This window comes from Stylophora pistillata, chromosome 13 (genome assembly GCF_964205215.1).
Source record: "Stylophora pistillata chromosome 13, jaStyPist1.2, whole genome shotgun sequence".
Taxonomy (NCBI): domain Eukaryota; kingdom Metazoa; phylum Cnidaria; class Anthozoa; order Scleractinia; family Pocilloporidae; genus Stylophora; species Stylophora pistillata.
Window position 1 is genome coordinate 16,259,633 of NC_142531.1, and position 25,076 is coordinate 16,284,708.

At 39.5% G+C, this 25,076-nt stretch overlaps 2 protein-coding genes and 2 pseudogenes across 3 annotated transcripts in view; all 4 read left to right on the forward strand.

Annotated features, from left to right (window-relative positions):
- LOC111320045 (uncharacterized) overlaps positions 1–25,076 on the forward strand; it is an 84,824-nt gene that overhangs the window by 11,821 nt on the left and 47,927 nt on the right. The gene's annotated exons all lie outside the window — the stretch shown is intronic.
- Positions 559–19,235, forward strand: LOC148717856 (uncharacterized). Its single transcript, XM_088743008.1, has 7 exons — positions 559–714; positions 1,054–1,203; positions 1,365–1,446; positions 3,930–3,989; positions 4,474–4,676; positions 15,317–15,466; positions 18,619–19,235. Exons 1-7 carry the CDS (start codon positions 562–564, stop codon positions 18,838–18,840), a joined length of 1,020 nt encoding a protein of 339 aa, XP_088599134.1. The 5' UTR covers positions 559–561; the 3' UTR covers positions 18,841–19,235.
- Positions 6,715–12,579, forward strand: LOC148717857 (uncharacterized; annotated as a pseudogene). Its single transcript, XR_015994593.1, has 2 exons — positions 6,715–8,363; positions 9,892–12,579. The product of XR_015994593.1 is annotated as an uncharacterized LOC148717857 (transcript).
- LOC148717858 (uncharacterized) lies at positions 12,746–15,308 on the forward strand (annotated as a pseudogene).

A 25,076-nucleotide genomic window follows, 5' to 3' on the forward strand; every position in this document is an offset into this window, starting at 1 on the left:
CAAATGTCCCCTATTTTAATCTCCAAAAGCATTTCAACTCTTAAAAGTTTCACTACCCAAGAGCGTAGAATGTTTCCATTTTTCCCGGCCGCGGATATCAACAGACTTCACTTTCCTCCGCCCAGCTCTGCATCCTCGGCGCGTAGGTTGCAGTCGGGAAATTTCATTCTGAATCAGAGCACGCCAGAGCTGAGACTCAAGACGAACTTTCGGCATCGATTCCAAGATCGAAAGCAGAGTGAATCTCGAATACATCGTCGCCATATGAAGGGGAAGACAGAATATATATCGTTGACTAATATAACTATGAAGTAGAAATTTTAAAAACAGTAAAAACGAATTAGATTTACGGAGCTACTAGAAACGTGTGCAGCCTGTTAGGCACTCTTAAGATCACTTATCTATCCGGGATGAAGCAGAGGAAAGGAGGTTATTATCAAGCAAAGCACCATCAAATTGACTCGTTCAATCATTTTAATCGCAGCAACTGCCTCTATGCCAGTCATGCCTGTGCAACCAAACTTTCTCAATCTCCAATATGGAAATTATAATGTTTCCTGAATGTACAACAGTAGCATGGACACGCTACACTTTATAGTAGAAGTGAGAGCTATGGGATGGATTGCGTCTGGTGTTGCAACAAAAGCTCCGAACTCTATGAAGGGATACGATGTAGCCATTGGAAAGGTTGAGGGTGGAGTAGGAACCTTGGAGGTTTGTTTGCAATAGCAAAATGATTATTTTCGCGATAAAACAAAGGATTTGTCAAGCGACGGCTATCATGCTTAAATATATATCAAACTTTGCTCCTGCGCGATTGGTCTACATTCATTACGTGACCGAATATGCCTAAATAAAATTAAGCAGTATCCGGTGATATACTGATATTGAAAGGGATATTTCCCAACTTTCAAACCTTACCTCCACTACATTAAAAGTCTTCGTTTAAAAAAACCGAGGTTGTTGCCTCAATTCAGTCACAGTTTGGTGTTTCACATAACAAGCTGGCCTTTACCTTCTTCTTCCAACTTCCTGACTTCTACCTTTTTCCAGGATTTTATAACAGAAGGAAGACTAAGCCCTAAACGGGATAATAATCAGCAAGACTGGAAGCTGACTTACTCTGGTGAAAATAATGGTATAACAAAGTTAAAGTTTTATCGCAAGCTCAACACCAACGACGACAACGATGTTGTTATCCAGGTAATCATCGGTAGTATAATCCACCCCGTATAAAAGTTGGCTTTTCCCTTGCCTTTGCGATGCAAAATATTTTCAGTAACCCCGACTCTAATAATTCTCGTTTGTTTTGCTATGAGTTAATAGTTTTTTCTTTTTCTTTGTAAATTTTTTGTTATTAACAGCAAGGAATGCCAATTTACATTGTGTGGGCATATTCTCCAGCCAACGATGCGCTTGGACAAGACACTAGTAGTAATAGAGGTTTTCAACAAAAGGGGGTGTTGCGGTCTATGTGAGAGACAGTCTTAAAGTCTTGGATTTCTATCGGTCCAATTTATACGAGTTTATTGCTTTAACAGTGCAGTTGCCGTCCGATCACATTATGCTAATTTGCGGCCTGTATAATCCTCCCAAGCATAGCTACCGGGATCTCGACTTAATTAATTATATAACATCTTTTGTGGACCTTGTTTTGAACAAACACCCAGAAGCGGCTATTGTCTGTGGTGGCGATGTAAATCGTTTGGATATGCAAGAATTTAAGGCTTTGTCTGGCTGGGATTTCGTTGTTGATTTTCCCACGCGGGGTAACGCGTGCTTGGATAACTGTATGACCAACCGAGCGGATCTGTTCGGTCAAGCATATCCCATACATATGCTTATTAAGACAGACCATGAAGGCTTTGTTTTACCGGCGGGATTAAAACTTAAACCTGTGCGCCGCAAAGTTCTTGTGCGGGACTGTAGGGAACATCGGAAACATTCATTTTATATGGCACTCACTACGCTGGACTGGAGTGACGTCCTCAATGAGGTGGACATAAACAAGGCGGTCGAGGTGCTTGAGGTAAAGATTCGTGCAGTAATGAATAAGTTTATGCCGCAAAAATCTGTACGCATGTCATCGCGTGACCCAGTTTGGATGTCCCCGTCAGTCAAGTGTATGCCGAGGACTAAGTCCCATATATCTTTAAACAACAAGGAACGTCTGTCTTTATTTAATAAGCGCATTTCTGAGCTGATAACCGAGAATAGAAGAAAACTGGCTGCCATTGGTAGCGGTGAGTGGTGGAAGGGCGTGGACGCCCTATCGCAGCGTCGCAGGTCATCGTTGATAAATTTGGACAAGAACTCTCTAGTTCGTCTGAACGACCACTTCGCCAACCTGTGCTATGATGACACTTACGTTAGACCTAGTGATATGGATATCCCGGACAGTGTAAAGCCCCCGAAAATATCTGAGCGGTGTGTCTGGAATACCTTAGTTCATGTAAAGAAAACGGCAACGGGACCAGCCGACCTCCCGTACTGGATCTGGAAAGACTGTGCTGAGCTACTCACACCAATCGTCACTCACGTTTGGAATCTGTCACTGTCTACTCATACATGGCCAGACTCCTGGAAAAGGGCAAATGTTAATCCTCTCCCCAAAGTGAACATGCCTATAGAGGACTCAGACTACCGTGGTATTAATGTTACTCCCGTTATTGCCCGGTTGTTCGAGAAGGTCGTGTATCGTACACAAGCACAGTCAGTCATTGAGAGCAACCTGAACCACACCCAATGTGCATATAGACAGGCGGGTAGTTGCAAAAATGCCTTGCTCGCTATCCAGCACCAGACATACAAGTATTTAGATAGTAGTGACTGTAGCGCAGTGCGAATTTTTGCCATGGACTTCAGTAAGGCTTTCGATTTTGTGAACCATGCTACTTTGTCTGCCAAACTGAAACAGCTACCTCTAAATCCGTACATTATCAATTGGTATCATAGTTTCCTCTATGCAAGACAACAACGTGTTGTTAGTTATAATTTTTTAGGACAGTGGAAATCTGTCAATAGAGGAACCACACAAGGTAGTGTAAGCAGACCGTATCTTTTTCATATATTTTTGAACGATTTGGAGATTTTTTTTTAATGGTTGCCCTGTGCTTTTTAAACATGCCGATGATTCCACTATTCTTTCGCCTATCACTAAGAATAGTGACCCGTCTGCCGACTTAGTAGGACAGTTCTTAACATGGTGTAAAGACAATAGAATGGTCTGCAACCCTTGCAAATGTAAAGAGCTGGTTGTTAGAAAGAAAAATCATAATGTACTCTACTCTCCATAAATAATAATATTCCCCAATGTAATAGCTTCGTTTTACCAGGAGTAACTTTACAGAGTGACGGAAAATTTGATGAGCATGTAAGAACTAAGCTTGTCAAAGCAAACAAGTGTTTACACGTCCTACGAACATTGAGAAAGGAACATTACTCTCAGGCAGAGATTGATCATCTTTTTATATCCATTGTTTTGGCTAATTTTAGCTATGCACTTTCAGTCTATGGGGCATCTGAGTCCGATCTTACGGTTGTACAAAATTTTTTAGACCGATGTCATAAACGCGGTTTTATCTCATTTCCAGTTTTTATCAAGAACCTTTTAAACAAACAAGACCGAAACATTTTGAAGAAACTAAAATCAACGGATTGCCACCCCCTGAAAGACATCATTCCTGTCCAAAAGACATATGTACACAATCTTAGGAAAAAAGGCTGCGCGCGCCCGAAAATTAATACACAGCGCTTTATGAACACCTTTGTAAATAGGTTGATATTTAAGCTCCATTTATTGTAATGACATACTATTTAATTCATAATATGTATGTAGATTTCTGTAGTTTTTCCAATTCATTGTAACATAAGATATGTAGTTTTATCTTATGATGGAATAAAGACTTTTTATTTTTATTATTTATTTATTCAACAAGTGACACTTGTACCAGCTGGTGTGACTCCGACGACCCCAGCCCCGACAGCAGGTAAAAGATTAAACAACAGTGGTCTTCGTTAATAATTTAAGTCAAGAGAGGATTAGGAGGGAAGACAAGATCTTTATTGCAAAGGTTCTGCATTGGAATATTTTCGTTTATGCATGAACGTACCTTCATATGGAGATATGAAGCATGCGGGGAAGTTTGAGAGCGTGAAAGATGTTAAACAGTTGCTTTCACAGATCAAAAAGCTGACCGAAAATGACCGCTTTGAAACGCAATAGCATATGTAAGCAATTCACAGATCTTGTTCAGAAAATTTTAGTCAGTTATTATCACATCCCGTTCAGTGCTTTTATAACAGGAATGAAAAAAAAAAAAAAGAAAAAACGGAATTAAAGAAAAATTATGAAAAGGCAAACAGACAGACGGGCGAACTAACCCAGGGAAGAAGAATGAAAAATTAAGGAAAAAGACAGGGAACTAACCAAATGATTAAACACTAAATCATGATTTCGACATATTTTCACAGGAAAAGGATTGTTTCCTCATTCCTTCGACAGTGGTAATTTCCTTATGCAGTGGACATTTGACGATCAAAGTAATAAGTTGACCTTTCATGTGAAAGTGAAAACCACTGGCTGGGTAGGATTTGGTTTTGCCAAGGTCGCACCAGCTCAAATGAAGAATTATGACGTGGTCGTTGGAGGATATGATAACGGCGGATATCTGGAGGTAAGTGAAGTCTCCAAAGAATTCGTTATGAATCGGCCTGAATTTCTCAATGTGACTTCATTACGCCGTAACCTACCGGTCCCTTTCTGCTGAAGCTTATCTTGGTTTGTGTAGACGTTTCATCATGGCTAATTTACTGGAACGATTAACGCGTGTAACTGACTGTTTTACTGCGTTTCTTTTTCCTTGGGAAATGCTTTAAGCCAGCAGTTTACGCACTGCGGAGCTTTAAAATTTCATTCTACTTCGTTGCTCCACCCCGAGTTCCAAACTCATACCTTTCTTTGCAACATATCTAAGCACAAGGTTACCCTGCTCTAAAAAGTTTAGACAAAAACAAAAACACCTGAACAAAAGATCTGCTGTATGGATGATTATAATTGGTCAAAAGTGACGAGAGCTTCATCTTCAAAGAGCCAACTATATATAGAAGGGTGAACAGACTCTGATGAAGGTATCTCGACTTCAGACGCCAAAACCAGTCTCCGTCACGATTACAAAGAAAAAAAAAAGCACGAGTTTTACAAAAATGTATATATCACATAACGATGATAAGAAGATACTTCAATGAGGTGATCTAGGTGCTAGGGCAGGAACAGGGCTACCTGGAAAGAATTAGATACAAGTCAAATGGAAATTCATCTTAATATATATATATATATATTTGACAATTATTCCACGGGCGCGCGTTGGATATGAGATGATAGATAGCCAACGAGGCGCGTAGCGCCGAGTTGGCCATAATCATCTCATATCCAACAAGCGCGAGTGGAATAATTGTTTAATTAAAAACGCCCCCAAGGAATTATTATTTTGCAAGAAGAAACCGGATTTTTCAGCTCCCTTTTGATTTTTAGCTGACGCGTACGCCTACCATATTTGTAGAATATGGTATATTGGCTCATATACCATAATGGCTAAGCCAATAAAAAGTCTTGAATTGCATTATCCAATGATCCCGTTTTTAATAAATATATTTATTACACGACTCGGGCAGTCAGAGGGCCAATAACTAAAATGAACCAATCAAAATGCTCTATTGCCGGTCCAATATTCTTTAAGTATTGGACCGGGCACTGTCCCGAATGGTCCCGAATGATACCACACTTGTGTCCCTTTGAACTTCAGTCGTATAATGAATCTCTTATTAACCAAGCTTGCTCGGGACCGTACTGGAAGAACATCGGCCCTCGGTCTTTTATGTACTGACCTCGCTGCGCTCGGTCTGTACCGTCAAGACCTCGGGCCGATTTTCTCCCAGTACGGCCCTCGCGCTTGGTTAATAAGTTATATATATATTTAACAATTATTCCACGAGCGCGCGTTGGATATGAGATGATAGATAGCCAACGAGGCGCGTAGCGCCGAGTTGGCTATAATCATCTCATATCCAACAAGCTCGAGTGGAATAATTGTTTTATTAAAAACGTTAAATTAAATTATTAAACAATATTAAATCTTTAGCTCCCTTTTAATTTTAAGCTGACACGTACGCTTGCCATATTTGTAGATTATGGTATATTGGCTGATATACCATAATGGCTAAGCCAATAAAAAGTCTTGAATTGCATTATCCAATGATCTACTTTTTTGCATTATCCAATGATCTACTTTTTTGCATTATCCAATGATCTACATTATCCAATGATCTACTTCATCAGACAACTTTTAACTTAATATATATATATATATATTAAGTTAAAAGTTGTCTGATGAAGGTCTCGGACTGAAACGTTTTTTATTAAACTTTTTAGACTTTTTATTGAGTATATGGCTTCCTTCGCTCGAAGTTGTCCGTCCTCGTGTGCCACACTACTTCTCCTACCATTTATCGAGGTTTGGACTGTGAATCCTTTTGGATCCTTCTGGCGCGGCGTCACTGTTGGCTCGAGGCCTTTTAACTTATTATATATATATATATATATATATATATATATATACATATATATATACATAAACAGACTAGAAGTCGTGACTGTGAAAAAATGCTCAATGCGGGTTGCAGCTATATATATATATATATATATATATATATATATATATATATATATCTCAAAAAAGAAACAACAACTTTGAGTTTAAATTTACAATTCAATTGTTAGCTCTACCAATTGAGCTAACAAGCCAACTGGGAGCAGGCCGTTAAGTTGATTCATAATGAACCCGTGAAAGTGATAAATTAGATACAATGAAATATATGAAGCTGCACTGCTGCGCTGCACTAGTATCGCAGAGGTCAGTGGTTCGAATCCCGTACAGGCCTGATTTTTTTCAGGTCTGATTTTCGCTATTGCTTAAATAGCGCTATCTACTGCGAGGATCGTGCATCATACGTATCTAATACCGCAGTTCAAAATATATGAACTTCATATATTTCATTGTATCTGAGCATTTAACTGTTGTACATTTGATATTAAATTAAGGTACGTTGCAAACTACGTGTCAGGGCTTACGTTGCATTTGAATGTTAAAAACGCGAAAGATGTAAATAGCGCGCGCTTGACTAGATCAAAAAATAAATAGATAAATAAAAAAAATAGCTGTAATAATAATAAAAATAAATTAAAAGACCAAGGAACAACATAATTAAAAGGAAAGAGACAATTCTAGATGTTTCAATTGCTGATTAAGGATAGGTTTTTTTCCCACTTAATATGCAATGCCTCTTTGATCTTAATTTGGTATTTTGAAGCGGCAGAATCTAAGATCGTGAAACATTCAGTATCACAAGAGTCAAGACAGGCCCTTGATGATTGCAGGTGTTTGTAAATATGCGAAGTTTTGTCCGACAAGAGGTGCTCACGAACTCGTGTACAAATGTGGCGAGTGGTCTCACCAATATAACTGACATTACAGCCAGCACATGAAAATTTATATATGTTACGCGAACGTAGACCTAGCGGTACTGAATCTTTCACACTGAACATGTTTCTGAGTTTAAACGTACTGAAGACTAACTTAATATCTAAATCAGCTCTACAATAACGTTTGAGTAGTTGTCTTAACTTAATCTGAGCGATATTCGAAAATCGACCAACATAGGGAAGGTTATAATAGTGCGCAGAAGGTTTACCGGAGTTAGAAGAGGCGTTCTGCCCAGTAGAAGGATTCTTTTTCTTCGCTAGATACCTGTAAATGATCTTGTCTATGACCCAAGATGGAAAACAATTTTTCCGTAGCAAGAAAATAAGTTTCTTGACATCCAGATGAAAACCAACCCAGGAATTATTGATTTTGTATGCTCTGTCAATCAGCGGTCTGACTAAACCTAATTTGTAAATCAGAGGGGCGAAGCTGAAATAATTAGTAAGAAGGCCAGTAAACGTCTTCTTGCGATATACACTAGTGACGATGGATGTATGATTGTTGTCTAACAATATGTCTAGAAACGATAATTTCTTATCAATTTCCTTTTCCATTGTGAAACGAATACTAGGATGCCTGGCGTTGATATAATCAAAGAACACGAGCGCGTCCTCCTCGCTATTGAACAGACAAAAGGTATCATCCGCATAGCGTCTGTAGAACAGAACTTCAGAGAATGAATGGTTATCTAGCCATTTTTTTTCATGATGTCCCATAAAGAGGTTTGCAAGTACTGGAGCAAGTGGGGACCCCATGGCAACCCCATCTATTTGATCATAAAACACACCCTTAAACAAGAAACCAGTCTCAGCTGTTGCGAAGGTAAAAAGCGTTTTTAGGTCAGCGGCGTTTATCTTAAGACCAGGGTTCCCTTGATAAATGTACCTGATCGCTAGATCAATACATTCATCAAGAGGTATACTTATATGTGCACGATCCTTCGCAGTAAAGCACTATTTAAGCAATAGTGAAAATCAGACCTGAAAAAAATTCAGGCCTGTACGGGACTCGAACCACTGACCTCTGCGATACTAGTGCAGCGCTCTACCAATTGAGCTAACAAGCCAACTGGGAGCAGGCCATCAAATTAATTCGACATAAACCCGTAAGATGATAAATCAAACAACAAACATATGAAATACATATATATGAACTGCGGTTATGAAACGTATATGTGCACGATCCTTCGCAGTAAAGCACTATTTAAGCAATAGTGAAAATCAGACCTGCAAAAAATTAAAAAAAAAATTCAGGCCTGAATTTTTTTCAGTTCTGATTTTCACTATTGCTTAAATAGTGCTTTACTGCGAAGGATCGTGCACATATACGTTTCATAACCTCAGTTCATATATATGTATTTTATATGTTTGTTGTTTGATTTATCATCTTACGGGTTTATGTCGAATTAATTTGATGGCCTGCTCCCAGTTGGCTTGTTAGCTCAATTGGTAGAGCGCTGCACTAGTATCGCAGAGGTCAGTGGTTCGAGTCCCGTACAGGCCTGAATTTTTTTCAGGTCTGATTTTCACTATTGCTTAAATAGTGCTTTACTGCGAAGGATCGTGCACATATACGTTTCATAACCGCAGTTCATATATATGTATTTCATATGTTTGTTGTTTGAAGAGGTATACTAGTGTACAAACTCTCAACATCGAAAGAAACCATGAACTTCCCTAAGGTTGATAACTGGTTGATTTCTGGTAGTCTTCTCGGATAGGGACGAATAAATGGAGGTCCCGTCTCCTGCAGGGTTGGGGTAGGAGACGTTAATTTCCCACACACGAGATAACTGTGTGATGGATGTCCTCCCCTGGGGTGGGATGGGTGGGATATTGGGCGCACTTAATTTGGAGCCTCGCTCTGTTGTGCGACCCTCACCTCACTCTGGTGAAAGTGATTAAATTTCATGTACAAAAGAAAACGTGTCGCGGACGTTGTATTCACGCGGGACATGTGGCTCTAGAAGATTACAAAGGAACTTAGATAAATTGTAATTGTAGGTACCTATTGAAGATACTATGGGTCGAAAAGGAGGTGTTTCATTAGGCTGCCGAGCCTTGTGCATTTTAGGTAGCCCATAAAACCTGGCTGGTTGAGAACCAGTTGGATAGATTCTCTCATAGGTATCTTTATCCAAGTGGCCCTTATTTTTAAGCGCTCTTAAAAAACGTTGTAATTTACCCTCCCTTTGTAATGTAGGATCGTTATCATTAACCTTAAACTTAGAAGTGTCACTGATAATGGAAAAAATACCCTCTTCGTAGGCTTTCCTGTCCATGACAACCAAGCCATTTCTTTTGTCAGGCTTCAGTATTACAGTGTCCTTGTTCTTCCTCAAATCCTTTAGTATCCTACATTTCTTTAAGTCCGCTGCAGAAGGTTGGTGTGAAGAAACGTACGAATGGGCAAGATGAGAAAGGTCTGCGACCAGTTATATATATATATATATATATATAACTGCAACCCGCATCGAGGATATATACATATATATGACAAGTTAAAAGGCCTCGAGCCAACAGTGACGCCGCGCCAGAAGGATTCAAAAGGATTCACAGTCCAAACCTCGATAAATGGTAGGAGGAGAAGTGTGGCACACGAGGACGGACAACTTCGAGCGAAGGAAGACATATACTCCATAAAAAGTCTAAAAGGTTTAATAAAAAACGTTTCGATCCGAGACCTTCATCAGTTGTAATACAATGACTTACAAATTCCTTGAATAGATTTAGATAGGGCGTGATAACACATATAAACAAACAGTAATTACTACGTGAAAAATTATCACAATAAAAAGAAATGGAAAAATTGTCGAATCCACTGAAAATGTTAAGGAACCAGCGTTGACTTGAAAGGCGAGAATTGTAGTAAAATTCCCAATTAACGCTGAGACAGAGGTTAGTAAGGAAACGTAAACTTTTTCGCCGAAAGCGCAAGTTACCTCGCACAACAACTTCTAACGAATCACATCAGTTAGATCCTATCAACCTTTCAAACATGTCCATTAGCCAAGACCAAATCAACCTACTTAAGAAAGGACCATCCTGTTGCCCATGCCAAAAGATGTAGACTGGTAACGTGTATATGACGATTTGGAAATCTTTGAGGCCCGCTTGCGGACAGCAGCATTTTTGATTGATGATAACGCTGGCGATGGTAAGAATGCACCCAGTCACCTTCCTCAAGTCCAGAAAGAAAAGAAATGGAAACCACCACCGTCAAGGTATCCAGAACTTGAACTTTTTCTATCTAGTATTAGGCGTGATTTAATAAACCCTCAGAATGTCAAATTAGCAAGGGATAACCTAACCAAAGGAGAACGGGTTGCTTTAAAACAATTAAGAAATTCTGATGTAGTAATTCGAATGTAGGATAAGGGTTCTCGTTTTGTTTTAATCGAGAAAGAGGAATACGAGGATAAAATGTTCGGCCAGCTTCAAAACCAATTGCATTATAAATCCTTGCAGGAGGATCCTACTATCAGACATTTTGACTTTAGTTGAGAGCTGGTGTAACAAATGGGTCAGAAAAGGAGAAATTTCAAACCAAGTAGCTAATTAGATAATTAACAAGGAAGCAAAACCAGGGGTTGCCTTCGGAAATGTCAAAACCCATAAGGCAGGGAACCCACTTAGGCTCATCACGTCTTGCTGCGGTACGGCAATAGAAAATCTCTCGGCCTTCACTGAATTTTACTTGCAACCATTGGCTCATAAATTACCATAGTTCATTAAAGACACCACCGATCTGCTCAACAGGATTGAGGAGCTTAATCGGAATGGCCCTTTCCCCGAAGGCACTCTATTGGTTTCATTGGATGTTTTCTCGATGTTTCCTAACATTGATAATCAACTCGGTCTTACCGCAGTGAAGAGGGCACTGAATGCCAGAGAGAATAAGCTTCCATCCACTAATTAATAATAATAATAACAATAATAATCAACTTTATTTAAAGAGGGTAAAATACATAACAGAATAAAACTGACAAACCAGTGGCCCTCTTAAAATATATTACAAATAATTATTGAAAAAGATAAAAACTAATTAATTATAGAGAAAGATCAAGAGCTGAAAATCTAAAATTACAAAGTTTATAAAAACTATCAGATAAAATGTTCTAATCGTTTATAACTATTCTTAAAAAAATCTAACATGGCCTTCTTAAAACATTTGATAGTAGGTTTCATTCTTATGTCCAGTGGTAAGGTATTCCAGAGGCGTGAGGTCGATACTGTGAAAGACCTACCTCCCTCTGACTCCCGTTTGAATCGGGGACAGACGAGGTTTAGTTGTCCATGTCTGCTTGATCTTTCATTTATGTCTGCATTTCTTACGAGCATTTGGGACATATAAGGTGGACAGTCCCCAGACAATCGTTTGTACACCATTAATGACCTATTTACTTTTGCCTCATGAAAGAATGGAACCCAATCCAATTTCCTAAACAGTTGTACGCTATTCGCTTTAGTGTCAGCTCCGAGAATTACACGTGCCGCGCGTTTCTGAAGTTTAAAGACTTTCTGCAAATTCTCAGCAGAACAAGATGTCCATATGGTTGATGCATAAAGCATTGTCTGCTTGATCATAGCATTATAATAAAGTTTCCTTGGATCAATGGGCAAAAAGCGTCTTATTTTTCGCAGCACGGCAATTCTCTGCGATAACTTCGTGCATAGATTTTCGACATGTTGGTCGAAAGTAAGCTGGCTGTCAATCGTGACACCTAATAGTTTATGCGAGTTCACTTGTTCAAGTTCAGTAGAATTAACGTTTAACTGCAGGGTGGACTGTTCCATTTTCTTGGCTAACCGTTTACCAGTGACAAGCATAGATTTGGTTTTGGTTTCATTAAGGATCATTCTGTTGTCAGCTGACCAATTCAAGATTTCATCAATATCCGTCTGAAGGCCGACCGAGATATCATTAGGAGCCGTCGTATAATGGGTGGAGTAGCTAATAGTTGTGTCGTCAGCATAAATATCAGCCACGGAGTGCTGAAGTGTTGCAGGTCGATCATTAATAAAAACAAGGAACAAGATTGGACCTAATATGCTACCTTGTGGGACTCCCAATGTTAAGGCCCTTTGGGTAGAATGGTGTCCGTCTATATTCACATACTGGCGTCTGCCACTCAGATAGTCACGGAACAGGGGTAGACTGCTCTCACCCACTCCAAGAGCCTTCAATTTTGACAATAGTAGGTTATGGTCAATCAGGTCAAACGCCTTCTTGTAGTCAATAAAAACAAGTCCGGTGGCTTTATCAATGTCAAGGTTAAACAGTAACTGGTCTACCAATCGAATAAGCGCAGTTTCAGTGGAGTGCGATTCTCTAAACCCTGACTGGAGAGGGTGGAATAAGTCATTCTCTTTCAAGAAGTTAACTAGGTGTTCACAGATGTGTTTCTCCAGCACTTTTGAAAGAATAGGGAGCACAGAGATCGGTCTATAGTTATTCTTTTCATTCCTACTGCCGTTTCCTTTAAAAACAGGGGTAACTTCTGCGATCTTCCAGGCATTAGGGAAGATCTGTGTAGACAGGCAGTGGTTCAGTAACTTCGTCAGCGATGGAGCAATTGCTGGAGCTGCAATTCTTAGTATTTTTGCGCTGATGCCGTCATCTCCGGTGGCCTTATGGGTTGGGATAGATAACAGTAACTCTACAACTCTCTTCTGAGTTATTCTTGGAAGGTCAAAAGCACTAAAGTTGCATTTTAGAAGCGGTTAAAATTTGTTTGAAGAGCAATCATTCGGTTTTCAGAGAAAACTTCTTTCTACAGGTTCATGGCACAGCCATGGGCCCTTATAACGCCTGAAATTATGCAGATCTTGCCATGGGTGAAATAGATTTTCAGGCTAAGTTCTCTGGCCACATAAAGCCGGCTTTGTGGTGGCGATACCGTGATGATGCCTTTGATCTCTAGCAATAAGGCCTTCCGGCACTGCATGAGTTTACTGAATTTATAAACTCTTTGTACCCCACTATAAAATTCGAATTAGTTTTTTCCGAACAAGAGCTCCATGGGCTAGATTTAACTCTACATCTTATCGAGGGTTTTATTAGGACAGACGTTTACTCAAAGCCAACTGATAGTCACCTGTATCTCCCACGATCAAGTGCTCATCCTAAACACGTTTTCAAAGCTATCCCTTACAGTGTGGCGACGAGGTTACAAAGAAATTGCTCCGAACAAGCTTTTCTTGTCCAGAGAATAACCGAATACAAGGGTTATCTGGTTACTCAGGGTTACCCTTCCAAATTAGTGGACGACCAGTTTCGTAAGGCCTCTACCATACCTAGAAGTGATCTACTTAGGATTCATGCCAGATCTAAGAGGAAATTATTCCCATTTGTGACCACATTTAATCCAAATTTACCTGATGTAAGTCGCATCATTAAAAAACGTCTGGGTATTTTGGAATCCAATCCCAAGTTTAAAAGAGCTTTTTCCTTCAAATTCCATCATAGCATCCTTTCACAGATCTAAAAACCTTAAAGAACTGTTGGCACCATCCCGTTATGGCCCTGACACTGAAAGCGAAGGAGTTGTTGAGGTCAAGGGATGTTTTAAATGTAAGAGAACAAGATGCGATCTTTGTCGCAACTTCTTGGTTGAATCTAATTCCTTTCTAAGTTTTCAAACAGGCAAGAGTTACAAGATACGATCGAAACTTTCCTGTGATTCTAAGAACATAATTTATTTGTCTTCGTGCAAGAAATGTCGCCTACAATACATTGGTTCCACAACAAATGACTTTAGAGTTAGATCTCGCAACCACAAGTCTGGTATGGTCACTAAGAAAAAGACCTGTGAAGTAGCGGTAAATTTTAACAAAACACCACATGATTTAAGCGATTTCTCATTCCAATGCATTGATCAAGTACAGGCAACAGTAGACAATTCAGGTAACATCGAGAAACTTCTAATTACCAAAGAGGCATATTGGAGCGCACAGCTGTTCTCTCTGGCACCCTTCGGCTTGAATAGACGCCAAGAATTTCACTCCAAAAAAAGAATAAACTATAATTAATGCGGAGAACTTTTTCAAATTGGGCGGGCATCAAAGGTCCCAGTCTCAGCGTTAATTGGGAATTTTAGTACAATTCTCGCCTTTCAAGTCGACGCTGGTTCCTTAATATTTTCAGTGGATTCGACAATTTTTCCATTTCTTTTTATTGTGATAATTTTTCGCGTAGTAATTACTGTGTTTGTTTATATGTGTCATCACGCCCTATATAAATCTATTTAAGGAATTTGTAAGTCATTGTATTACAACTGATGAAGGTCTCGAACCGAAACGTTTTTTACTAAACTTTTTAAGACTTTTTATTGAGTATATGTCTTCCTTCGCTCGAAGTTGTCCGTCCTCGTGTGCCACACTACTTCTCCGATATATATATATATATATATATATATATATATATATATATAATTATACCTCAAGATTTAGGTTACTTGAACTTTTACTGCAACACTGAGTTTCATGCCTCTTGCGATGCAATCGTCAGGCAACTGCTAGAAATAACGGTTACAATCCACCAAAATTTAAAAGACAAAACAAGGTGTACATGCGCGCGCAACATACTGCACGCGCTATCGTAACGTTACGTTCTTTAACAGGAATTTCCTGACATGTCTGCAACCTGATGTCAGCTCATTATATTTCATAAACTGCCATCTATGAAATAACGGGTGCTGAGAGGAAACCATCCATCCACTTTAAAACATCCTTATTATCGATTTCTTTCACACTGACTTTCTTCTTTGTAATCAGGACTATTACACTCAAGAACGAAGTCAACCCAAACCTGACCGCCAAAACAACGACTATAAATTGTTATCTGCATCAGAAGAGGGTGGATACACTGAGCTGATGTTTGAGAGAACAACTAATACCAATGATGACCAAGATATACAGTTCGTAGTAAGTAAATGTATTCATTTACCCTAAATGCTCTTTTGTCTCTCTTCTGAGCCCTGCGTTTGCGCGATGGATGGCTTTTAGAGTGTTTCAGGTAAAAACGAAACTGGCCGATTGAGTGATTGCTTTCTCCAGTTTTCCATCCCAAGCCCCTTTGCGGCTTTAATACCTCAGTACACATGGTTAACTTTAAATTTCTGATGAGCTCCCACTCCTCTCTCTCCCTCCCTCCGCAAAAAAGCGACATAAGAATGATTTTCAAGAGAATCAGTACAAACTGGGTTTATATCCTCTAGTACCACAATAATGCTTAGCTCTTAGTAACCGAGTTCGAAGTCCATACTGTTAGTTACAGACCGAGTTTTTTCCACTCAGCAGGATATTTACCATATCCATTTTCATTTTTCTTTTGTCATATCTCCGGGTTCAAATAGGGAGTGAGGTGGGGGGGGGGGGAATTCAGTTCAAACAAACTGTCAAATTTAGCGGGAGGTAGGTGAAATACGGTCCGCTGTATTCACCAAACATAGCGCTTGTCCTAAGAGAAAGTTATAATGATTCGGAGATACTACACTCGTTATAAGGGAAAAAGGAAATGTGCCCCCCGCGCCCCAAAGAAATGGCTTTTAAGTCGTTATGTTGCGAAAAAAGATTTAGGAACATGACGATTATTGTCATAAAGTGAGTGTGGTTTTAAAAAGAACCACGTGAGTGTAAAAGCACAGATATCTTTGGGAATGAGTAAGAAGTAAGATTAAAATAAGATAGTCTCTTAAAGTGCCCCCTGAGATCAAAATTTTCGTACATCATTTTTTTCCATTTTCGTGTTCAGTCTGTCTCCTTCACCTACTCTGCCAAATTTCAGTTTAGACGGAGCACCAGAAATATCTTTTTTCGGGCCGTTAAATTCACGATTTCGCGTCCGCCATTATTTGATCATGTTCCGGAAGTTGATCGCAGGACTCAGAGGAAATGACGTCAAAGGCTCAACGCGAAAATCTCACTTGGCAAAATGTCAAGCAAACATAACAGAGTGCTTTACTCTATTCTTACAAAAACTAAACAAAAATGACTGGGCATCGATGCGTAATTCAAAGCTGAAGTAATCGTGCAGACCATGCTGCATTGGAGCCTTGCAAATAGATCAGAGCGGGAAAAACGGATGCGATTTGTGCGACCTCGCCGAGTAAACTTCAATCCTACAGAAATATGTGTGATATACTCCGAACACTTCTCGAAGGACTGTCTCGAGAGACCTGTGTACTTTGAAGGATCTAGGCGAAGAATTCTGTCGGGTTCAGTGCCTACCGTTCAGGAAGAGAAGGGACAAGAAAAACCATCCTCAGTGCGATCTCGACGCCGGAAAGCGAAGTCTACGAACCTCAACGGATTTTGTTACCTTAGCTTTACATATGAGCTGATCAATATCCACCTTTAACAACTCTCTGGCAGAATACCTTACACAAAGGAAAGTACTCGGTGAACATTGTAAATAAGAATGATTAAATAGCCGAATTGAAGATTGAGATTTCTGACCTCAAAGAGCTCACTTTAATACAAAAGAGATGAAAAATATAATTGTGTGCTCTGATTCTAAAAAAAGCTGGCTTTAATATTCAGAAAGAGCAGAACAAACAGCTTAAGACACAGAGCGTAAAAACACTGTAAAATTTAGGCTTACAGCCAAAAAACGAGAAAATAAGAATTTCTTTAAAAACTTGTCAAACTATCAACCATCTGACAGTCAAGTCAGCGTGCTATCAAAGGAACTCAAATTCATCCCAACGCCAGTGACAAACGAATTTAAAATCAGACCAACTTTTTCAAGACGAATGCGCCTCCGCTACACCTTTTACGGACAAAACAAAAAATCATATCAGTTTCATATCAAACTGAATGCCACCGGTCCAGTCTTCTATCGCCCTTCAGAGCTACTTGGAAAATTGTCATAACGCCGACTTGCAGACTGCCCGGCTAAGCCAAAAAATACTTTGTAACGCAATGAGGGTCACGGCGCTAAAAGAGTTGAAACAAACTCTGCTTTAAACCTCACCGAAGCAACACAACAATAGTCATCATGAATAAGACAGAAAAGACAAAAGAGGCCAAAGTGCAACTCAACAACAGAATTCACTTCAAACCTCTCAAAGCACGGATAGTAAAAAACACGTAGGAAAGGGTTAATGAGACCCAATGCATCGGGGAAAACACGTTGATGGCTTAGAAATGGCTTTCACAAACTCCCAATATCCGCCTTCGGATACACAACTAGCCACTGCCGAAAACTTTTACTAATCACCCGATCATTTCTTACAAATAAGGAAAATCCCTGACGACAAGCAAAAATACAGTTCGAAGGCGATAAAGCGATGCGACCACAAAAGCCACAATGGGGAGTCTGTGCCGTTCTGTGTTTATCTTTCTTCGCATGGCAAAAATTCATCGTTTGTCGGCGCAAAACTATCCACAGAAGCTTCAGATGATTTCTAGGGAAATTCACCGTCAGAAAAAGTCGACATTTCCCGCCTGACAACGATACAGTTCTCAAAAAAGTAATATGTGTGATTCTCTGTGCAGCGAACAAAGAGAGTTGTGACAAAGCAAAGCATAAGTTTGTTGAGCCTTTGACGTCATGATGACGTTTTTGCGAGCTCGGCTGGAACATGTTTTCAGCAATGGCGGACGATTTTTGGATGACTTTGAAGCGGTAAAAATTGGTCATCGACGGTTTGTTTTGAGTTTTTAATGGCAAAAAGTGTCTTAACTTGACCCAATTTAACATTGTGTAAACAATTTAGGCCAAAATAAAATGGTCAATTTTTGTCCCAGGGGCACTTTAAGTTTCGAAAGAGTTTTAACCAATTCTCATCGGACTAAAAGAAACAAAAGGCTTAACAATGTGTTGAACACTTTTAGATGAAGTAATAAATTTACGAAGAAAGGAAAATCTTTAAGCTATGTCTGGGTCCTCTTAGATCAGAGGTCAGGTCGTTCTAAAAATATTGGATGTAGAAAACGACGTGATTTGGTATGAAATAAGATCAGGATTTGAAGTACCTTGAGCTACATTACCGCATATAAAATAGTTTTTTTGGGAGTCATTTTCTTTTTTCTGTTAATTGTTTAATCTATCAATCTTTTCTTTTTTATCACAGCCTGGTAGTGCAGTGCATATAATTTGGGCCTATGGCGCCGAGGATGTGACGAGCGCAGACAGCTTTGTAATACATTCTTCAAAAGGATTCAGTTCGAATCAACTTGTCATCATTCCGACGGCCCCAGTTCCTACTCAGCCGGGAGCTGCCTCTTCACTGCATTCCCTCATTTATGTGATTGTCTCTTTAGCAGCAATATTGTTCAATGTTGTGGAAATATAATCTAAAGAACAGGAGGAAAAGAGTCCATTTTTGACTGCAATTCGATCGTCAGTGGCATGAAATTGCTTAAAATCTAGGACCGTTCAGAGTGGTTTGAGAGCTGAAAAGATCATCATAACTTGTAGTTTAAGGTTGAAAAACTTGTTTTTATCGAGCGAACTGAAGGAAACCGTTCAAACATTGTGATACTTTTACATATTTTGACGTAAAACTTAAGACTCAGTGTTAGGAGTCCTTAGCGATAAGATTTTAAAATAGTTACGAACGTCCGGAGAGCTTCGCCGGGATAGAAAAATGACCATTCGGATAAATAATTCGTAAACTTTGTATTTAACAATAACTTTGCACTTCCGTTTTAAGACAAATAAATTAAAGCAGTTTAGTTTCAAAACTGATTTGGACCAAGTAAAGGGAGTTGTCATTTTTAAAACGGAGGCCAATAGGCCTTTTGCAGCTAGAGATCACGTGCTTAGATACCGCATAGCAACACCATACTGGAGAGCAAGCACTCCAGTGATCTCAGACAGTATAGAGGTCACAGAGGTCTGCATTCAAACAAAGAATACAGCGGATAACAGGTCAAAAGGTATCCCAATTCGAGAAATCCAGTAAGAAGTAATCAACAGTTTCCTCAGAGTGTATCAGCAGCAAAATCACACCAAAATTCGTTTTTCGCTGATACACTCCAAGGAAGCTGTTAATTAAAACTTACTAGATTGTGCCGACCTTAATGAGGTTAAAATACAGGGTATAAAGCTATAACGATTTGAATAAAGCAATTGATCCAATTAAACGGTAGAGATCTGAAGCATTTGTCCAACGGAAAAGTACACTTATATCAGTAAATCTAAATAAGTTTCAGTTTCTAAATGGAAATTAAAACAACTCTCTGCGTGAGTGTTCAGTGTTATAGACTGACTTATCTTGTTTTGCGAGATTCAGGCGCTTTAACAGACAACTAGAGAACGCTCTTTGGGAAAATTTCACCGAGGACCATTAACATCCAAACATTTTGGGGAAGGGTATCTCGGCTGTGAAACGCCTGAGTACGTGTAGAAAACGAAAATTAAATTATTAACTACCGTGATCTTTGAATCGTTCGTTGAACCCTCCCAAGACAAAGTCAAGTTAATAACTGACGCGAATAATAGCCAGTCGAAAACCATGTAATAAATTAAAGCACCTCGAATTTCTTATGATATCAGCAAAGGACAGTCCATAAAATCAATAGGTTTGATTTAAGGTTTATGATCATCAGTTTCTCAAATTCAGCGATACTCAATAATCTTGTCTAGTGTGGATTATTATACTTCAGTATAGGGTATAAAATCACAGAGGTTTGAAAAAGTCGCTATAGAACGAATTAATTTCACTGTGGCGGCGATTCTTTCACAGCGTGACATAACTATATAGAGCATACAAAAAGATCGAAAAAGTAGTAACTAGCCTCTCCCAGAAGAGCCTTACCTCTTCACAGTTACTAAATGACCACTGTTAATGAAAACCGTGTGATTTTCAATCGCTCTTACCAAGATGTTGACTTTGTGGCTGATGCTTTCAAAATGAAACAACCGAAAATGATTTATAGTCAGGACTTTCTCCAACCTTCCGAAACTCCCGCTCTCACAGTGTTTTGGATCCAGACCACTTGTGTTTTAGGTTATTCCCTCCTCCCCACCCCTCGCCCCCACTCCCCTTTCTAATCGAGAAAACCACGCAAAATTTTTAAATGCAGAAGTATTTTAGGATCGTTTGCCTGTCTATCGCGTCCCAGTTAGGTTGAGATCTTCGACGCCGATAATCAGACGATAAAAGGCTTATTGACTGACTTTGGTCGGGCCGGACGTGAAAATACTTAGCTCCCGGTTATAAAGCACGGACCGAGCGCAGCGAGGTCCGTACGTCATGATCTCTAGCCAAATGTTTTGCCGTCCGCCCCTGCCACTCACTTAATAGGAACATAGCATTTCGGTTTCGTACGTCACACTTTTCTAACTAATGATGGATTGGAACAGGCCAAAATAATTTTTTTTAATAGGGGAAGTGAGGCTTAGTTGTTTCTCGCATTGGAACGGTTGGATTTGCATCATGAGATCGATCACAGAATAACTGATCGAAGTTTCTTTCTTCAAAAGGGTAAGCTATCTATGCGTGATAGGCAGTTAGTTGTCTTTATGAATTTTTCATTTTCTAGCGGGTGTGATTTGCATCCTCGGAGACAAAAATACTAGCAAAACTAAGTGACTGTATTTTGGTTTGGTACGTAACACTTTCAAAACTCATGATGGATTTGAGCATCCAAAAAATTAAACATTGTACTCTGTTCTACATGTAACGTCAGGCTTCAACACGTTCACCCCTTTGGAAGGTTAGATTTTCTGCTCATGGTACAACGTAAGCTCCTGTATTAAAACAGTAGGCCATCTGTGCGTGAAAATTGACGCATTGTCTTCATGAACTTTTTTTTTCTTGCAGGTGTGAATGTCATGATGGAAGACAAAAATAGTCAGTGATATAATAGATACGAAAAAAGGACGGAGTTGATCGATGATTTGCTCTAAAATAACCTCAGTACTGGTCTCACCTTTGAAGGCGTTAATCCAGTGACTAAAATATGGTTACAAGCAGATGAAATCAGCGACAGGATCTAGCTCGACTCTTAGTACTAATTAACAGTTTAGACTTCTGGGGAGGGGAGAGAGGGGGGGAATGAACGTGGACTACATTTATGTTGTAGGATCCATGCACCCGGAAGACACTTTCCTTAAAACTCGCAACGGCAATTCCCGCGGGTTTTACCTTTTTGTTTCCTTTCAGTTTCCTCAAACAACTGCAAGAAACTTGCACTAAGAATGAGAGAGCACTAATACCGAGTGATCATATGAATGAAAAGAATTTCATTTAGCGTAGATTCTTCAGTTGTCTTCGATAAAATTACCGGCAAACAATTGCAAGCTTAACAAGCTGCGCTTGCATTGCATCACGTTTATTTTAGCTTTTTTTTTTTTTGCCCTCATATAGCGGATCTATTCTTAGCTTATGTGCAAAGTGGACAAGATGTGATTCTACAAAAGTTTGACAAAGTCCGGCCTTGTCACAATTGAATACACTCCGGTGGCGATTTTTCCACAACATGATATGACTTCAAATACAATGAATATATGAAGTTCATATATTTTGAACCGCGGTATTAGATACGTATGATGCACGTATGATGCATAAATAGCGCTATCTACTGCGAGGATCGTGCATCATACGTATGATATGACTTATTGTCACAGGACAGGAAAAAACAGCATGCACTTTAGCCTTCGCGATTAAAAAAGTTACTAAGGCTACAAGTCACCGTAAAGTAAAAGCTTGCTGATACTTTTGAAAGTGAAACGACAAAAACAGTAAACATTAGTCGGCACTTTTTCCTACATTCCAAAATCGAGCAAGCCCGTGCTATGATTGTGAAGTGTTTTGTTGCGGGGAAGAGAATAAAAATTTCCAACATCTTGACTAATATTAAAACCACATAATACGATTTTGTACCTTTTTTATTTTTGAAAGATAGATAAACGTTTCGGTTCAAATTTTAGCACTGAGTTATCTAATTCTCAAACGTTTGTCTTATGACGGGACGGAAATAAAAATATTGTAATCCTCTTCCTCCACATTTGTGCAGGCATTTCACTATGAGTTTGTAAAATAGCAATGACAAAATATCTAGATTGTGAGCGAATGTTATTTGAATTCTTTTTAGTATAATGTCAGAGCTGAACAAAGAGTTTCCAGCAATTTGATTGCTCGAGCGGTTCCTTATATTTAACAATTATTCGCCGAAGGCGAGGTGAATATCGTCGAATAATCCCCGAGACGAAGTCGAGGGGATTATTCGACAATATTCACCGAACCTGAGGCGAATAATTGTTTTAGTAGAATTTCAGAGCTGAACAACAGGGAAATTTCTAAAATCATAACATTTTAGTAACATCTATTAACTTTTTATTTTCACATTTTATATAAACCGCGTGGAGCGGTTTATCTAGCGTCATATAAGGAACAGCTCTACCAATCAGATTGCTGAAAACTCTTTGCTCAGCTCTGAAATTATACTAAGGCGCTATATAAACCGCTCCAGGCGGTTTATATAAAGCAAAAACAAAATGGCTGCCAGCAGCCGGTTTGCAAATGTTTCCGATGAGGAAATTGCGGAACTTAACATTAGTGCAGTTCCAAAGTCAACGCAGTATGCAACAAAGTATGGTGTTAAAATTTTTAAAGGTAAGTCAGCCTCTGAACTTATTAGTTTATTTTGAAACGGTACAAAAAGCAAAAGTATCGACAGCTGGAGCTGAAATAGTCAACAGGTACATTACAATCGTAACTTTTAATTTACCTTTCACAGAATGGTTTGCACAACAAACCGAGTTCAAAACAGAATTTGAGAGCATGAATATCCACGGAATGAACAAATGTCTTTCGAAGTTTTATTTATCGGCAAGACAACGAGACGGAAGCCATTACAAGAAAGCAAGTTTGTTATCAATCAGGGCGGCCTTAGATCGTTATCGACGCTCATCTCCACTCAACAAGAAATTCTCAATTTGCGACGGAATTCAGTTTAAGGAAGCAAATAAAGCTTTGAATTCTTACCTTAAAGTGCTACTGAAACGAAATTTTCGTATCTGAGATTTTCGCTCTAACCTGTAGTTTTGAATATGCTGATCATCATGAGATAGTTTGCTTTGGCCAAAAAGAAGCGAAAGGTATCTTTTTTAACGATTCAAATCAAAAATTTTACACAAAACCATGTCCGGGCTCTGGTACCGAGCGAAATGGATTGATGACGTCACTGGTTATGTTCACTCCGATAGCGTGGTTTATTTCACTCACTGTTAGTTTGTATTCGTGGGCGAAGGAGATGGCAGATATTGAAGTTTTGTCAAGTGAATCTTCTTCTGAACGAAACGGAGTTGTCTCCAGTAGCGAAGAGGAAGATGGTGGCGTAAAATGGGGTTGACAGGCCTATACGACTCCCCGGCGTGTGTTAAGAGTAGACTATTCCAAGTTTAGCCCTCACGAGTATGTCTTTGAGCGACCGCCCTCTTTTGTAAGATACGAGCGGCGGATTTTTGTATAGTTCGCTCAGTAGTGGTTGTGTTTCTATTAAATGCCAGTTTTTCATGAAAATTTGCTTTATGTGTGGCACTGAGTACGCACATCAGGGATTGCGTCTTGTTCGAATCGTTCGCCTTTGTAGATATACAGCTATTTTTTTTACTGTCTCGATCGTTAGGTTGTCTTGATTGCTTTCAGCTTGCGCCACGCGCGCTGATTCGATCGTACTACAGTTCTTAGTGTTCAGTGTTCCAGCCGTTTTGGCTCGTTTTCTTTTCTTTATTTCGGTATTAAAACGACCGATTTCACGTTCATAGAAGCACATGATCGCCTTTACTGTTTTCTTGTTCCGCGTTGTTAAGGATTTGCTTTATCTCGTTTTTGAAATCCTCGTCTACTCTTATTTTGGCCCTCGCCCTATATTGTAGGGATTCTGGGCATGTTCTGCTAGGCATTTGGTACAGAGGGATTTGTTCGTTATCCTCAGACTTGCCGAGTAGATCATCTTCAGTGGCGGTGTCGTATGAGGCTTCCATGTTTACTTCACTCTCTGAATGGCATTGCTTTGGCCCGGGGCGTTTAGTAGCCCATCTGCCATTATAATGTCTTTCGACATTTTCTGTAGATGGTCAGGCAAGACCGCGGTTTCGATCCTAATCTTGTGGATCTCGTCAGTTGCCGATTAACTAAATAGACTGGTAGAGATTCGTTCTCGGTATCAGTCGGGAATTTTGCTCCCTATCCAGGCGAACCTCTCGCAGATAGCCAAGAGCCGATGTGGCCGCCGATGAAGAAGAAGAGGATGGCATTTTTCCCGAAATCCTCTTTTTCGGATTCCCAACATGCAAGCCACACTCCATGCTTTTACCCTTCTTTCACAGAAGTACACAACCAGTGACGTCACAGGGCTGTTTTGGCCGCGCCAAGATGGCCGCCAATTTTAATCTCAGCCGGTCAACTTCGAATGGTTAAAAATGTACTTTCCGCTATGCGTTGGCCCAAAAAAAGTACACAGCGTTTGCAAATAACGTTCAAACTCTATTATGTATATGTGCACGATCCTTCGCAGTAAAGCACTATTTGAGCAATAGTGAAAATCAGACCTGAAAAAAATTTCAGGCCTGTACGGG